Raw genomic sequence first — 18622 nt, forward strand, 5'->3', positions numbered from 1 at the left:
TGCATGCATTAAATAATTTGAGGATGCTTATCATTGATAATGTTGAACGCTAAAGTGATTTAATTTTTATTTACTGTACTAGTGATTTTTGTTCATTCAACTCTAAACTGCTGAATAGAATCATAATCGCTGGTTCATTATTGTAAATATTGTTTATTGGAAGTTCATGTTTAAGTCTTCAGGTTTTCCAGTCTGCCTATTTTGAGAAAGAAGACTTTATCAATAGCTTCAACGGAGCCAGAGGAATTATCATGTTTCCAGCTTAACAGCGTTGCATAAATCAGGGCTTCCCAAACTGGATTTGTGAGGAAGTTCATGAAAAGCTAATTAAATCATAAAGTAACAAAATATAATTTTCAACTAAAAAGCAATACAAATAAATGTTGTATATAAATAAAATGCAATATTTAAAAACAATTAACAAAAACGGTACATAAAACTAGTAAAAAGAGATTCAGTATTTTTTGTGTTTACCTGCAGTGAAGCTTTAACATGTGAATGTGTTAAAGTACTGAAAATATAAATAAAAAAATCTCAGGGGTATAGTAAGTAAATATTGTAAATCAAAGGTGGGTGAGATTTCAAACAGTCTGATAATTCATGTCATAGATCAGTGAAACGAGTCCAGCATTCACTTCAGGTTGGAATTCCACTTTGTTTTATTCTTACAGAAATCTGCGACAGTGTATTTCTGATGATTACCATTGTGCAAAATATAAACCCATGGAATTTACTCTTTCTGGAAAAAAATTCACATTCATGGATTGGCGTTAATGCAAAAGCCGTCCCGCCGCAGACACTCGAAACACTCTACAGAGAGGAGCAGATGTCACAAGCTTTAGGTATTAACGCCCATCATCACGGCTCTGAACCCTCACGTCACTGGCGAGAACGGCGACAAGGTTATAATTCACCGCAAAAAATTAAAACGCTTATTATTTACTCACCTTTTTGCCATTTACAGGAGTTTTGAAGATTTATGGCGCTCTTTTTCATAGCCATCACATCCATCAAGCTCCAAAAAAGACACACTTACTGTCATTATATGGAAAAGAGCATCATAAAGAGACTCCAAAATCCTTCTTTTGAGAGGAAAAAAAACAACATAAGGGGGTGAGTAAATATTAAATGTGTTATCAGGTGAACTCCTGATTGAAGGAATTGTCTGGATGAACCTCCAAAAAGCCAATAAAATTGGAAGCAAAACAAAAAATTGATTGTGATTTGTGCGTTGTGTGTGTGAGGAAGGGGCTTCATCTTCAGTGCAAACGCGGCTCAAACCCATCAACACTGATTATCCTGTGGTGTAGCAATCGTCAGGATTGAACATACGATTCAAACGAAATAAACCTGATAATAAATAAGTGTTGGGAGGAAAAACAAAACAAAAGGGGCCCTACTGCAGCATCCCACATACAACATCCCTCTCCACATACAACATCTCTGTTCATCTGTTCAGCGTCGCTGGGAGAAACATAAGAAATACATTACAAAGAAAAAACCCAAATGGCTACAACTGGGGAAAAACAACACAACTTATATTTGGTGACTAATTTAGTGAGCCACTATTTAAGAATTCTATACAATTTCTCATCTTGAATGCTATATGTCTCATTCTAATATATTATCTCATTTGTCTCGCATTTATGTTACAAAAAGATGCACTAGTGAGAACGTCAGCCAACGTCCACACAGCAGAGCAGAAAAACAAGAGCGCCATCTAGCGGCCCGTCACTACACAGTCAACATTAGCCAGAGGGAGAATGCTTTCAATCTGAGAAAGAAACTAACAAGAGTCTGGAATTAACAGGGAAACTGGATGCGCTCGAGAGTCAGAATCACCTCAAAACGAAAGCGAAAAGCCCGCGAAGGAGATGAGAACCCAAAAACAAAGCTAGGATCTTGCGGTCTCGTCCCAGCAGCACCTTTCTCAGGAACGCCACTGATAATCTATCTTTGTGAGATGACGAGGGAAGAAATCCTAATTATGCGCACCGTCCACTGGAGAAAAGCTTCCCTCTATGCAGCAGGTACAGGACAAGTTTCATCGCAAATAAAGACGATCTCTCAATCGCACACTGTCTCTTCTGAAAGTGCTACGCCTCCTCTCCTCATCGTTCCATATATACATGATTCCCTTTCGGGTGGGAAAGAAGCATCTTCGGCTCCACACAACAGTCTCTGGAGCGTCTCGTCTGGGATCAGTTGGAGCTGGCGGTGATGGGTTTGTCCAGCTCGATGCTCAGGGGCGGCGCGGGAGGCTGCAGGCTGCTGAAACACGACTTGCACACGCGACTGGGCTCAAACAACTGCTGGCTTGGCACCGGGATCTTCTGATCGCAACAGCTGGCACAGAACACATTCCCACAATTCCTGCAGAGGTCAGGACAGGAGAGGAGGAAGAGGAGGAAGTCAGGGAAAGAGTTTAGAAAGGAAAAAAGAAAGAATAGAATTAGTGCCTTTATAAAGAACTCTTAGAATTTAAACTAGGGAAGCCTAGAATACATTATATATTTTAAAACAACAACAACAACAACAACATTTATTTCCTGAAGAAAGACTCTGAATGGTTAAAAACTGAATGCACTTCATTTCGAAACTGGGGAGAACAAAAATAGTTATAACCCCTACATATTCCCCTATATTACTGCTGTCAAATGATTAATCGCATCCAAAATAAAAGTTTTTGTTTACATAATGTGTGTGTACTGTGTATATTATTATGTATATATAAAGACACACATACAGAATAGATTTAGAAAATATTTACGTATATATTTATATTCATATATAAACGTAACATTTTTCTTAAATATATACATGCATGTATTTGTATTTATATATACATAATAAATATACGCACTACACACTCATATATTATGTAAACAAAAACTTTTATTTTGGATGCGATTAATCGTTTGATTGCACTCATTTAATAATAAGTTATATAATAATAATAAATTATATGCATTATTAAAACAATAATTCATATGACTATATTTTCATATTATTTTCATAATAACAGAATAACAATTCCTAAATTCACTAAAACCGAATGCATTAAATTCAATTTTTTTAATTATTATTATTTAATTTATTATTATGAATAATAATAATATTTTTCATTTAATAATAGCAATAAATAACATACAACATTACATGTTTTAATTGCATTAAAAGAAAGCATTACATTTTGAAAAAAACAATTATTTACATTTTTATTTAATAATAATACAAAATAAGACATGAATTCATTAAAACTGAATGCATTTTGAAATTAAAAAAACAATGATAATAATAATTAGTACTTTTATTTTATAATAATGAATGCATTTTAAAATGAAAAAAAAAGTTCTTTTATAACAAAATCTTAATGCATCTTAATACAGTAACACTGACTGAACTACATTTTAAAATGAAAAATAATCATAATAATAATAATAATAATAATATTTGTCATGTATACATTCATATTTATTATACTTTAATTCCATAATCAGAAATAAAACACTCCTTCTCATTGTTATTTTTATTATTACTTGGTAATCTCATGTTAAGTATGATGATTCTAAAAAAGATAAAATTGATCACTATTATTTTAATCTGCCGACAACTCTAATTTACACACATTTTACGTGAAACATTGTACAAAACATATATCAAAAGAGCTCAAGTTCTTCATGTCCTGAAGAGGAAATAACAGTGTTAATGTTAAGTGTGGGAGGGGCTTCTTCAGGTCTGGACAAAACACAGCCCATGCAGATTTACTGCAAGAAAACATCTAATTAATCACAAACGAGTGAGAAGAGGTGCACTGACAGCGCCACACGCTGCGTGTTGTATAGAACACACACACAAACATGCAGCCCTTCATACATTACCATCACACAACACACACATGCAGAGAGAAAAGAGACTCTACAGAAAATCAAACACATGAATCTCTATAACCTCAATTTCAGCCATATCACTGAAAACTGAATTTCTGGCTCTTATGAAGCTCATAGAAATACTGGATGTGTATTTACAGATCATCACAGTTACTGATGTCAGGAACATGAACATATGACCCTCATTTACATACCAAACCTGCTCAGTATTCACTCATTTCACATGCAAGGAGATTAACTGATTATAACAAGTCTTTCACATATGGAAAATAAGGTCTAAAAGATCAGAGAGAGTGTGGAAAATGGTTATGAAAAGCTGAATTATGACCGGTTTGGGTCCAAGAAACACTGACTAACATTTTAAAGAGACTTCATGTGTTCATATTTTACACTTTTGCCGCATTTTATTTTTTCCTGATGTCCTAATAAAGATCATATTTTTTATTCTAAGTAAGGTTTTTAGGAAACTTTTTTTTTTTTTGATGCTCACCAAGGCTGTATTTATTTGATCGAAAATACAATAACACTATGAAATATTATTACAATTTAAAATAACTGTTTTCTATTTTAATATATTTTAAAATGTAATTTATTCCTGTGATGCAAAGCTGTATTTTCAGCATCATTCCTCCAGTCTTCAGTGTCACGTGATCCTTCAGAAATCATTCTAATATCCTGATTCACTGCTGAAGAAACATTCCTCTCCTTAAACGATAACAGAGAAAGCCCGTGAAGAGATGGAGGAGAGGAGAGGAGGGTTAGGTCACTCTGAAGCGATGCAGGGTTAACGGGACGTACAAGAGCATGAGAAGGACACAGAGAGGGCAATTCTCACCAAACCTCTTCCACACGCTCCTTGCCTCTGTGGTACAGGAGGAAAAATCAACTTTAAAACCTAGCGAGATTTCTAACTAGACAGCATTAGAGGGCATCACTGGTTCAATTCTAAGGATGTTTTCAGCCCAAAAACTATCTCAGAATGCATGGTGGACAAAACAGCAGACAGAGTTGAGAGAAATATAAAAGACTGCAAATTATAATGCATATAAACGGTTCCATCTACAGTAGTTGAGTTTTAATTATTTGTGTGCATTTATGTTTATTAAATCTATCATGCCAGCAGTATTACAACATGCTAATGTCAGACTCTTTTGCAATCTATCATGCACTTCACTATTTGTGTGGTGTGCATGTCGCATGAAGTTGCTGCCAAGGTGGAGCGTCCCAAATCAGTCCCTTGTGAGCTTCCATCTCATTCAGGACGCCTATGTAGACCCTCACTGCTGCTAAAAACTGCAACTATGCACAACTTTAACAGAAAAGCATATTTCATCTTAGTTCAGTTCTGCTGTTCCCACATCAGTGGCGTGTGTCCTACCTGTTGACTCTAGAGCGTTTAGCTGTTTACTCATTGGGCAGTCTGCACTAGTCCTCACAGTTGGGTGGTTTGTTTAACCTGCTGTGTTTACAACTGCCGCTGGAATGAGTTCGGACTCAACCATGAAACTCTTCTCCAAAATGTTTGTGTTTGCTGACTGACTGGAGGCAGAGGAATTTTAGAAAAGGAAAAAAAGGAGGTTTTCCAGAGACGTCAAGAAAATGAGTCAACACTAATGCATCTGACCCGAAAAAGAGAGAGAAGACTGTAGAGGTGTGTGTTTGTGTGGCAGTATGTGATGTTGCCTTACCTGCAGTGATGTCTTCTAGTGGCCAGCCAGAATCCTCTCTCACAGCCGTAGCACTGAGCAGCCAGATGATCCGGGTACCACCGGGTCACCTGATACAATAAATAACATAGAAAGAATCAATGAAAGACCTCATAAAGACCTTTAAGACAACATAAGATGCCATTCATAATGCATTGAACTTAAAGCAGTGTGATGACTTCTTTGAGTGAAACAATGACATTTTGATAAAATATTAAGAAAACAAACACTATTTAATCTATGTATTTAGATTAGCATGCACTGAGGAATCACTCACAATAAGAGCAGCAGGGTTTTATTAAGGAAATATGGTCAAATTTAATGTCACGTTTTCTTTAAAATCAGAAGAAATATCTAACTATAATTCCCAAACAATCACATAAACTACGAAAGATGTGTTTTCTTTTTTTTTTGAAAGAAATAAATTAATACTTTTATTCAGAAAGAATGCATTAAATTGATAAGACATTTATAATGTTACAAAATATTTCTATGTAAAATAAATGCTGTTCTTTTAAACTTTCTACTCAGAAATAGCTGAAAAAATGCATCACGGTTTCCACAAAAATATGAAGCAGCACAACGGTTTTAAACATTGATGATGATAATCAGAAATCAGCATATTAGAATGATTTCTGAAGATCATGTGACACTGAAGACTGGAGTAATGATGCTGAAAATTCAGCTTTGATCACAGGAATAAATTACATTTTAAAATATATTCAAATATAAAACCATTTCTGAAACTGTAATAATATTTCACAATATTACTGATTTACTGTATTCGTAATCAAATAAATGCAGCCTTGGTGGGCATAAGTAGAAAATATTTTAAAAATCGTACCGGCCCCAAACTTCTGAGTGATTGTGTACCTTGCATTCTGTCTCTATATATCATAACAAGTCTTTCTATCATAATAACAGCGTGTACCTCAGTGTCCTGCTTGTCCACCTGCTCCCAGCTGGCCTCAGAGAAGAGCTCAGTGCTGCAGCGGGACAGACAGTTGGGCTCCAGGTTGAAGTCGGAGTCTGCGATTGAGGTCTGACAGAAAGATGAGAAAAAGTCTGTTAAGATGAACCATCAAACATGCCTTTGTATATGTATAGAATGCTATGTATTCTGTGATTTTTTTATATATTCTATATACATATTATATATTCCATGTATAATGTCTGTGATATCCCTTCCTCTGTATTTTTCTGTTTTGTATTTATTCTGTTATTTTTGTTATTATTATTATTATAAATTATCTCTGTAATTGCAAAAAAACACGAACCCAAGTCATATGAGCGAAAACAACACCGAATGTGTACTGCTCACCACTTCATCACCCATGTCTCCGTTGAGTCGCAGGATCCCGGCGGCCTGGTGGCTCTCCAGACGGCTCCAGAGCTCCTGTACCTGCCTCTTCAGAGCTTCCACCTCCAGCTGGTGACCGGCCTCGATCTGCCGCAGCCGCTGCTGCACTGCGTCCGTGTGCAGGGTCAACCCGTCATCGTCCAGATGGCTCCGGGACGAAGGGGGTTCTGGGGGGCTGAAGCTCGGCCGGCCCAGAAACCCCAAGTGCAGGCAGCGATGGTGGGAGCAGGCGCCCCGTGTGTGGAGGGTCAGCGAGCCGCAGCTGGCGAGCGACACCTGACGGCTGAGCGTGGCCCGTTCCCCGTTTGTGCGCGCCGCCCATTGCGGCGTGGAGGGCTCGGGGTCGGGGGAGTCTCCGTTGCACACCGGGTGGAGGAGGTCAGTGGAGGGAGGAAAGGCACTGAGAGACGGGTGTTTGGGGGTGTTGTTTAAAGTCCTGGGGTCGGTTGAGGCACGGAGACCCTGTTTGAGGCACGATGATTCGGCAAGGGTTTTAAGAGGAGGTGGAATGGTTAAAGGTCCCAGACTCTCAGGCCGAACGCCCAAGTCCTCCGTAAGCGTCTCTGTGGAGCTCTCCAAAAGAGAAAGACGTTTCTCCTGCTCAACGGTTTCTCGCCCATGGCCGTTACTCACAGTCCTGAGGCCACTGGGAGGGATATTATTTGTATTACGAGAAGGATTGTTTTCTTGTATCGCAAGTTTCTCGACTACTTCTTCTAAGTCTTGGCTTCCCGAGTTTTCCTGGCTGAGAGCAGAAGATGCTTCAGAACTACCGTCTTCTGAAAAATGTCTATTGAGATTTGCATCTCCGAGGCTTTTAGCTTTGCTCTCCTGAGCATCAGCAGTTAGTTGTGCCTCAACACTGCCCTCTTCTGAACGTGCAACATCATCACTCTGTCCGTTTAGAGCGGAGGTTTTGTTAGTGTGGTCTGCCTTTGTGTCTCTGTGGCTATCTGGTGGCGAATCGTCTTTTGTAGCTTCCTGAAGAATGTTCTCCATTTGGCCCACAGCCACACCAACTATCAGCTCTGCCTCGCCGACGCCTTCCATCACTGGCAGCCTGACATCCCCGAGCCCCTCCCCATTCTCTGTGCCCCCATTGGGCAATGTTCCCATTAGCCCCACCACGGTTTGTCCGTTGACCCTCTCATCTGAGTCTGGAGATGCAACACCATCAGCTCCTGTCCCGATGTTGATCTCCAGAGACCTGCGATGGTCCTGCCATTTCTCATTCAAACTGGGGTCGCTGGAACGTCGATTGGAGGTCAGCGGGTTTCCGACTTCACAAGCGCTGGGCAGGTTATCGAACGAGCGGGTTTTAGGACGCCTGTGGGCACAATACAAGATGGAACCAAGCTCTTGACTTAATTTCTGAAGACTAAATGCCTTAAAAATGTTCAGGTCAATATGAAACTCCATTTACACTTCATGTTACTTCTGTAATGGCTGGAATACAATATACAGCTTTTAAAATTTATACACTACCAGTCTTTGTTCTGAACACAGCAAACAAGCAACTCTTTGCAAAAGAGGGCAACTGCGTGTAGTGTATTCCAGACTTAAAGTGAAGTATGTCAGATTAATACACACAAACAGAGAGCTATTTTGCATTGACCAATTACCTGCCGAGGGGCTGGTCCTCAGGGTTGGCACCAGGTGCTGGGTAGGCGGCACAGGAGTCATCTGAAGGGGTTGTGGGTGAAGAGCTGGGTAGGTAAACTGCTGTCCACAACATGAGATTGCGTACGTGACACACAGGATGAAGCACCTAGTACAGACAGCAGAGATAGAATATAATTAGATGATTGATATTGCTTAAAAATGACTTAATCTCACAACAAAATGCCCAGGTGATACAAAGAAACAGATACTGTATAAGACTTTCTTTCCTAGGATTTTGACTCAGTCATGTTCCTGAGAGGTTTTCAATTCAGTTGATCCAGTCAAAGCAGAAATAAAAAAGAAACAGCACAGACCAAGACAGGATGTTTTATCAACTGCAAATCAAAGAAAGTTTTGAGGTATAAAAACTAAAAATAAAATAAAAAATAGAGGCTATTTACACAGACGTTGGTAGTCATCATTTTCACACAGACCTGCCAATATTACTTTAAAAAATAAAAAATAAAAAAAGTACAAAAAGTAAAAATGACTAATAAAAATACTAAAGATTATTTAACTAATAAAACTAAAAAAAAATTAAAAAACAACTAAAACTGAAATAAAAATTAGAAAGTAAAAAAAAAATTCTAAAAAAAAAAAAAAACCAATAAAAAAATACAACTAAAATTAAATGAAAATGGATTTGAAAGTAAAAACTAAATTCAAAATATGAATAAATCATACAAAGTATATTAATGATCTTAAAATAACACTATCCACCAACAGGGTCAACACAGTAAACCAAAAAAAAAAAAAACTTTCTGTTGGGGTGGTGTGAACTAGCTTAAAGAGACAGGAAATGAAAGAACAGGGCAGCTCCAGGTCTCTGGAGTATTAGAGAGGAATGCAAGCATGAGTTTTGAAGCCAGTAAACGCCTCTCTTCATGTTTACTCACTACACAAGGGTCAAACGAAACTATTACAAAACAGACGTATGGATTATAAGGCAAAGGCAGCCGAGGGCTGCTAGGAAAAGAAAACGTTGCAATGAATGGAATCGGTGCTTTACAGACATGACTAGCGGTGGCCTGAAAAACGGGGCATGCCAAATAATGGTACTTCTTTTGATTGATTGATTATTAAACATATTTATACTTCATTGTATAAAATAAATGTTTATCTTTTGTAATTATATTATACACTACCATACAAAAGTCTGGGGTGTCAGTAAGATTATTTATTTTTTAATCAGAAATTAATACTTTTATTTAGCAATGGGGAATTAAAAATCAGCATTTTAGACTGATTTCTGAAGGATCATGTGACACTGAAGACTGGAGTAATGATGCAGATGCCACATGTTTTGAAAACATCATATTAATTGAGCAACTACATGGAATAAAAAAAAAAAAAAAAAAAAATCACACACTGCAAGAAACTTTTTATATATAATAATCATCAAAATCTAATCTTTGGACACTGGAATCAGCTACCGAAAACCTCCTATCAGTTGTAACCTCATATAACCTCTTGTGAGTACATGATTGTAAGAGAGGAATGAGTAAAAGACAGACTGAGAGGAGCTGACGTACGGTCTCTGAATGAGATGAGTACAGCATGTTTCTGAAGGAGCGGTTGGCGGCTCTGAGGAGAGACCAAACAGAGCAGGTTCTTTCCTGGATGTGTCTGTCCTCTCTCTCCTTCCCGCTGTTGCACAGGAACGTCCCGAACAGACACGAGTACGTGTGCTGCGCTAGCTTCACCTGAACACACAAAACCAAAAGAACTCAGAGCTAGTTCAACAACTACTTAAAGTACAAGAAACATGTTTAATATTAACTTGCACCCACCAGAAAGGCTTCGTTGAACTCAAAGGAACATGGGAATTGTCTCTGGAGCTGGTGCACACAGTCTAACCACTGCAGGAAGACAGGACATCTCTCGTTCAAGTCCTCCGCATTTTCTCCGTGACCACAGCGGTCTGCGAACTTATGACCGAAGTCCAACCACTCGGTCTCAACCAGCACCTGAAAACCCTGTCAGTAGAAAGATGATTTTCTCTTTATATGATGTCAAAAAAAAAAAACACAAAATACCTCCAGAACACAACATGTATTCAACATCAGACAATTATAAAAATGTTTAAAATACAGTAATGCCTCCTTAAGAGGACTCATCTTCTGAGTTCAAGCTCCAAAACGACATTCATGATGGACATCAGCCGTGGCTTTTCTGTCCAGTTTTCCATTTACTTTTTCCATACAGACAGCTTGCTATTAGTTAGTTGTAAAAGAAAGTCTCTAGGCATCATGCTCAGTAAAAAAAAACAAAAAAAACACTGTTATTTAAGTATTATTTATATAAAATAAGAGTTACATTTTGGATTACCTAATATTTTAATTTTCTCATTTTAATTTTAGGTTAATTTTTATTTAAAGGGCCATGAAACCCCATTTCAGCACTGGTTAGTTCTCACCACAGTTGTAAAAACGCTAAAAAAGTGAGGCGTGGAGGGGGAAGACAGACAACACTGACAACTTCGGTTTTAGACAGTTTCATAACGCTCCCATCGAGTTAAAAACACAAATAAATGCACAGCCATTAGCACTTAATGAACATTTATATGAATGCGCTGTTGCTCCTCTGATAGCTTTTAAGGCATATTCTGCAGTGATTGCAGACAGGTTGTGTCACGGATACACTGACTGAATCATGTTTGTGCCGAACTCTTCTTACAAAGCAAAAACAAACACTCTTCTTCGATCCATGAGCGTTTCTCTCAGTAAATTTACACGATCTCACAGTCTGGGGCGTCTGTCATAGCAAATCAACACGTGCTGTTGTGAATAATTAAGAGAAGTGTCTTCTCGTAGGATAAGAACATGCAGTCACATGAATAATTTAAAAGACACCGACGTGTCATCGATGTATACTAGTTCTTTGCCACGTCACAAATTGTGACATCAACACGATGTAGATTTTAAAATGAAAATAGCGCAAAAGCTTAAAATTAACCAGTTGTCTCCAACAATTAAAATTAATGGATGCTAACACTGACTTCTATGGCATTAAAAATGTACGGAACTATTATTATTATGATGTGCAACACTGCTACTAATAGCGAGAAACAGGTTAAAATGAAGCAAAATCAGAAAAGAAAAACTAAAGAAAAAAAAAAATGTTTATCTTTGATTTAAAAAAAATAATAATCTAGCTGCTGCTAGTAAATATCGGACTATGAAAAGTCACCCAAATAATACACTACACTCTGAGCAAAAAAAAAGAAACACAAGCTGTCACTGGGGTCATCTTTATACCTTATTTTCCGCTTAAGGGTGCATATTAGTACCTTTAGAAAGCATCTTCTTGCAGTGGCAGCTTCTGTACCTTTTTTTCCGAGAGTGTATTAAAAAGAAAGGGTTATTATAGAAGAAGAGTGACTCTCTATTGTTCAACTTTTGTGATTCAAAGTGTGTTGTGCTCCAAGGTTGGGTAGCATTATAAATATTTTAACATTTCCTCTAAGTCTTTGTCTATGTAAACATGTCCTTGTGAGCATTTCAAACCACAGGATTTTAAATAAGCCCTTGTGGATTTTTCCAGCATGTGATATAGCTTATGAATTCCTCTCGTAATAATTCGGAGGGAATTCATTATGTCTCCGCTCACCTCAATGGTGCGGTAGTACGGGTCCAGCAGGACTTTGGCCAGCGCCACTATCTGAGGGGTGCGATCCCAGCCGTCTGAGCAGTGCACCAGCACGGGCCTGTGGTCGCGGTCCACGGCGTTCACGACGAGGAGAGACGCCTTGAGCAGGAGGGACAGATGCTGCAGCCACTTTGTGCTCTCCAGAGCAGACAGCCAGCTACAGACACAACAAAACTCACCATGACACACCCACATCTGAAGCATGTTCCAGTGAATATGGTTATATTATATAAAAACAATCCTTTTTATAATTATGCATATCATTTTTATTCAGCATAGATACATTAAAAGCGATCAAACAAATGCTATTCTTTTGAACTTTCTATTAGTCAAAGAACTCTGAAAAATAATAAATAATAACTGTTTCCTAAAAGAAATATGAAGCAGGAAAACATTTTTTTTTTTAAACATTGATAACAATCAGAAATGCGCAGCAAATCAGCATATTAGAATGATTTCTGAAGGATCATTTGGCACTGAAGCCTGAAAAAAAATCAGCTTTGCATCACATTTTAAAATATATTCAAAAAGAAAGCAGTTATTTTAAATTATAACAATATTTTATAATATTTGTTTTTACTGCAATTTATAAAAGAAAATACAGCTTTGGTGAGCATAAGATACCTTATGTTTAGTCTCTTCAGAGATTTAATGTTTTTCACAAACATTAAAAATAAAGATTAAAAATAAGCTCATGGTTGTAATGTCCAATGACTGAATGTGTAATTCTGCAGATTAGTTTTAATAAATATCCTATAGTATGTCTGCACACTGAAAAAACTGCATACTATCCTGTTTTCAATTATATCTAATGTAAGTGAAACAAAAACGGCTTTATGCGCATCAGGAAAACTGAGTTTAAATCTTAATGGAAAGCTGTGAGAAGGGCTAAAGAAAATGGTTTGACAAGAGTGTTTAATACTCATTATAAATGTTTTCCAACATGTTCAAAAACAGCCAATGCAAACTGACATCAGCCAGGAAACACGGAGTGCAGGTAACCAGAGGAGACATTCAAATGATCTCTCCCAAGAGAAACATGAATCAGAATCGTGTTTAAAAGGAAATTCACCTTTGTATGAATATGACTACCTCATGTAGAGAGACATTTACAATCAGAATATTCAATGGAGAGAATTACATTTTTTCCCTCTGAACAATTCATGTCTGTTGCCTAGAAACGCAGCTCTTGGCCAGAATTTATCATGCTTACTAAAAAGAGAGCGAGAGAGTGAAAGAAACCCAAAGAGAGTCACTTAGAAGACTTGACTTTACAACAAATAGATGAGTGGAAAACAGCAAGGATGGAAAAGGAAGCAAATACGAGCCAGTGCTGGAAATCACAGGCAGACGCCAGGAAAAGAACAATAGACGGAAAAATAAAAAAGCCGAGCTCATGAAGGAACTAAAGCAAGTGCTTGGAAGAGTTTGAGATGAGCACAAATAATGAATGGACTTCAATCATTCATGTACAGCAGGAACTGATAGTCATTCAAATGAAGTTTTTGATCAACAGGTAAAGAATTCAACAGTAACTGTCTACTTCCTGTCTGGGTTACAGCCTTGAAGCCAATATTTGATCCAAAAAAATCTTTGATTCAAAATTTGATTCAAAGCAAAGAAGCATTGTGTTGAGTTTTAAGGTTAGTTGTTTTAAAGTAATGTTGTGTTTTATATATATATATATATATATATATATATATATATATATATATAATATATATATATATATATATATATATATTTATATTTATATATATATATATATATATATATATATATATATATATATATATATATATATATATGCTATATTATATATATCTATATATATATAAAAAAAAAAAAAGAAAAAAAAAATATATATATATATATATATATATATATATATATATATATATATATATATATATATATATATATATATATGCTATATTTTTATTTTGGTTTTATTTCTTAGACTTACTTTATTTCTATTTATTTCCAAACCAAAATTTCAAAAAAAAAAAAAAAATTACTTTTAAGTTTTTCATCTAATATTCATATTTAATTTCAGTTTTCAATTCAATTACCGAAAGCAACTGTTAATTATTTTAGTAAACAATAACAACACTGATACTGACTACATTATTAGTTAGTCATATAAGCTAATGCCAGTTAGTTGCAGGTTTATGATGTCACATGAAACACAGATATTGGAAAACTCATGTCATAAAACCTCAGAGCTCATAGTACACTGAAAAATATTAGTGTGGGATTTAACTTGAAATGATTTTCATTTAGAAATTGCTAGAAAATTTTGCAAATAAATACAAAGAAATGGCATGTAAAATATTGAATTTAGCTTGAAATGATGAAGTAGAAAGACTGAAAAAGTAAGACACAGATTAAGAATGAATTTTTTACTTTGCCTTGCATTTTGAGTCGAATACCTATAATATATCTACATATACCTACACATACCTATATATACCTACAATTACTAACAATACATTTGAACAGCTTGACAGCTGTATTAAAGGAAAAAAATGGGGAAAAAAGGTCCCTAAAAGGGTGAAATACAACAATAAACAAAGGGACCGACTGCAACCGCAGCAGATGTTTGCTGGAAGACTTACTTGGCTGGATCAGGCATTTGTGTGCAGAGGAAGCGCAGAGACTGGAAACTCTTGCGGATGGAATGGATGTTGGCCATACCCATAAACACCACCTCACAGTTCGGGTAGTACTCTACGAGGGAGAACAACATATCATTATTAGGTGGGGCGTCTGGTTTTATTGTGATTGCTGAAGGGGCACCTTTGAGAGAGTACCTGGGCATTCACACCCTCCTCCTTTTGCTCTGTTGGCTACGGCAGCAGCGTATGACCTAGCGTCCAGGATCAGAAGCTTTCGAGGTTGGATGGCCAGTGTCTCCACTTCTGAGCTGTTAGTCATAGACGAGTCTATAGATAAAGACATGTGGGTATAAATCAAGCCATATTATGTGACAATAATCAGTAAATTAAGAATTCAGGCAACATTTTTAAGGGACAAGAGGTACTGACCGAAGTCCACATCTGAGAGATCGGCTCCGTTAGTGTATTCGCGGGAGAAGGAGCCGTTGGAGACGCCTTTACAGGAGCTGCTGTCCACAGCACAGGCTCTGGCGATGGACTGCACCAGGTGCTCATCATCTGCGTTCCTCCAGCCCCACCAGCTGACCTCTGGCTGACCACAGCGAGCGATCACTGCCCCTGTGCTCTGGTGCCTGGGAAAGAGCGGTTAAAGATCTGGACTATTAATCTAACAGTAAAGGGCAGCTTTGTTTTAAAACTAAAACTAGCAAAATTGTTTTCATTAATTGAAATAAAGATTAAATAAAACATGAATATAAAAATATAAATACAATTAAACTATAAAACAATTCATTATTTGAAAAAGCTTAAATAAAAGATAAATATAGAAATAATAAAAAACTAACTAAAAAAGTTACCAAAATTACTGAACTATTAAACAACAACAACAAAAGAAAAAACACATAACGAAGATCTTTATTTGTGCTTATCTAAAAGATAAAAAAAGATAAAAATGACAATAATCGATATTAATAATAATTATGATTGTATTTTTGAGCAATTGTGATTAACAATTTAACTATTATGATTGTGTAGCCATACACAGAATGATAGATAGAATGGCATAACGGAAGACAGAACAGCATAAAAGACAGAATGAAAGAAACACAGAATGACAGAATAAAAGATTGATCGACAGAATGATAGAACGATAGAACAACAGAACGATAGATGGGTGGATGACGGATGGATAGAAATAGAAATATAAAAAAATATTAGAAAATGTTTCATTGGTAAATAACTGAAATTTTAAGTACTTAAATTACTAAAACTATTTTTTAAAAAGACAAAAACACTGAATCCCTAAAAAGATGCCTAAGGTGCCAACTCGCTAAGTTTTGGATTCTCCATGTATTTTATGAACAGATTTAGCTGACTGACCTGTAAACCACGGCCGGAATCCTCTTCCAGGAGCGGAAGGCCGCCACATTCTCCAGCTCCTTATCAGTAATCCAGGCTGGCACCAGCAGCAGCTGAGGGTAGCTGGAGCACAACCTGTGCCAGGGGTCAAGCAGAGGGCAGTGTGATCGGACTGACTGATGCCTGTCATCCAAGTCATCTAATCCTGAACAGACCCGCCGAGCGCAGCAGGACAGGACTGAATGTCCAGAGCAGTTTAGATCTGCTTGTGTTTGAGAGAGAAACACTCACTTGTACTTATTGTTGATCTCAGACACTCTCCAGGCGTTCTGCGTGTCAAAGCCCATCCTCTCCACCTCGTTATGGAAACGTGACAGCACGTGATCACCTAAACGAGAGAGGCGAGTGAAAGATGAATCCTGAAGGTAAAGAGGAAGACGATTTCCAAAGAAGAACTAGTTGGACAAATTTTGTGTGGTTCTCTGTAAAGATATACAAGAGTATCTTGTCTGCGGACTCTTTAGGTAGTAAAGCTGCAAGACTAGCAGGAAATACAGAGATAAAACTATTTGTGAGACATCTGATTTCAGCCTCAAGCATGCAGACAAGGTTTGAGAAGGTCAGACAGTACCTGGCCTACACAGATCCCCGTGCTGCTCCTTCTCCACGCACCACGCGTGGAAGGCGAAGGAAAAGAGCTCCTCTATCTGGGACGGGGGACGGACTGCAGCGTTCAGCCTCTTCAGCCACTCCTGACACTGCTCAAACGTGGAAAACTGACACCTGTCAAAACACACATCTACTGCATCAGAAAGACGCACTGACATAAAATGAAAGAGAACATCAGACACAGACAGACTTGGGTTGACCTGCATTTTTGTATGAAATGGCTTTAAAAATGTGTTTAAATTTTCAATTAAGTCAACTGTCAGTATGCTTAAAAAATAACACTATGCATTTTTAGATAGACAGAATGACAGAACGACAGACAGACAGACGACAGATGGATAGATGGATAGATAGATAGATAGATGGATAGATAGATAGATAGATAGATAGATAGATAGATAGATAGATAGATAGATAGATAGATAGGATAGATAGACAGACAGACAGACAGACAGACAGACAGACAGAAAGACAGACAGATGATAGACAGACAGACAGATGATAGACAGACAGACAGATAGATAGATAGACAGAAAGACAGATGATAGACAGACAGACAGACAGACAGACAGACAGACAGATAGATAGATAGATAGACAGACAGAAAGACAGACAGAAAGACAGACAGAAAGACAGACAGATGATAGACAGAGAAAGACAGACAGACGACAGAAGACAGACAGATAGATAGATAGATAGATAGATAGATAGATAGATAGATAGATAGATAGATAGATAGATAGATAGATAGATAGATAGATAGATAGATAGATAGACAGAAAGACAGACAGATTATGGACAGACAGACGATAGACTCACAGACAGAGAGAGAGACAGACAGACAGACAGACAGACACGCACCTGATGACTTTGCAGTCTTTGCAGGTGATGTGCATTTGGAACATGTCCCGACATTCTACACTTTCTATCAGCTGTAGGGGAACCTGAGAAAGAGAGCAAGACAGATTAGTCATACAGAAATTATTTTTCATTATTGGCACTGTGAGTCTCAGCACACCAAACAGAGCATCTAAACGGAAGTCAACATTAACCCAACTGATGCTAATCATTAAATCAACCTGCTGAATCAATCACACTGAAAGTTTAGACATGGGCTTAGAGTTTACAAACACGGTTAGTGATTAGCGTCTGCAGATTATTTCAGACAAACTCATTCTTTGTTCTGCAGCTCAAGTGGCATGCCGATCAGCTTCAATCAAGTGTGTGTGTTTGTGTGTACAGACACCACTGCAACTGTGCGACTTGAAACGCAGTTCCCCTTCAAGCTCCGGAACTTGCACGTGATCAGACACTGACCGCATGCAAGTCACATCTGACCCACGGCTCTCACAACTCGCAAGATCATGCAGACAGACAAGACCGTTCTGTGGTTACTTACTGACACCTCACACGAACAATTCTGTTCACAGAGAAAAAGAGGGAAGACAGAATCACGAGGTGGACGTGTACAATGTGGCTTTTGGCTCCTCTGTGATACACACATTCCTGGGCCGTGGTTTAATTCCACCAGACTAATCTGACCACGCTCAAACATTCCTGGGTGCTTGCTGAAGGGTCAGAGAACACTAAATCACGCTCGTGTCATAATAACTGATACCTATTAGAGATAGAAGCTTTAATATTTTATCTTTATCTTTAAATTTAACCCCTTTAGAGCACCATCACTACTCATCAGTGCTTTGAATCAAA

General features: G+C 37.5%; 1 protein-coding gene across 5 annotated transcripts in view; it reads right to left on the reverse strand.

Moving 5' to 3' along the window:
• Positions 1–635: 635 nt before the first annotated feature.
• Positions 636–18622, reverse strand: part of LOC109072209 (myotubularin-related protein 3-like) — a 32370-nt gene continuing 14383 nt past the window's right edge. For 2 of the 5 annotated variants that reach the window (XM_042729249.1, XM_042729250.1), the window contains exons 6-22: positions 18312–18332; positions 17774–17856; positions 16875–17026; positions 16535–16631; positions 16265–16378; positions 15314–15516; positions 15080–15211; positions 14885–14996; positions 12228–12423; positions 10409–10594; positions 10151–10321; positions 8579–8724; positions 6918–8283; positions 6528–6638; positions 5579–5667; positions 4726–4752; positions 636–2373 (exon numbers count right to left, since the gene is read on the reverse strand). In XM_042729249.1, the coding sequence (XP_042585183.1) occupies positions 2202–2373; positions 4726–4752; positions 5579–5667; positions 6528–6638; positions 6918–8283; positions 8579–8724; positions 10151–10321; positions 10409–10594; positions 12228–12423; positions 14885–14996; positions 15080–15211; positions 15314–15516; positions 16265–16378; positions 16535–16631; positions 16875–17026; positions 17774–17856; positions 18312–18332 (3378 nt within the window). In that variant the 3' untranslated portion in view covers positions 636–2201. The remainder of the gene's footprint in view (positions 2374–4725; positions 4753–5578; positions 5668–6527; positions 6639–6917; positions 8284–8578; positions 8725–10150; positions 10322–10408; positions 10595–12227; positions 12424–14884; positions 14997–15079; positions 15212–15313; positions 15517–16264; positions 16379–16534; positions 16632–16874; positions 17027–17773; positions 17857–18311; positions 18333–18622) is intronic. The other 3 variants (XM_042729251.1, XM_042729252.1, XM_042729253.1) reach the window with 3 other exon arrangements.

Source organism: Cyprinus carpio, chromosome B8, assembly GCF_018340385.1.
Source record: "Cyprinus carpio isolate SPL01 chromosome B8, ASM1834038v1, whole genome shotgun sequence".
In the NCBI taxonomy this organism is placed as follows: domain Eukaryota; kingdom Metazoa; phylum Chordata; class Actinopteri; order Cypriniformes; family Cyprinidae; genus Cyprinus; species Cyprinus carpio.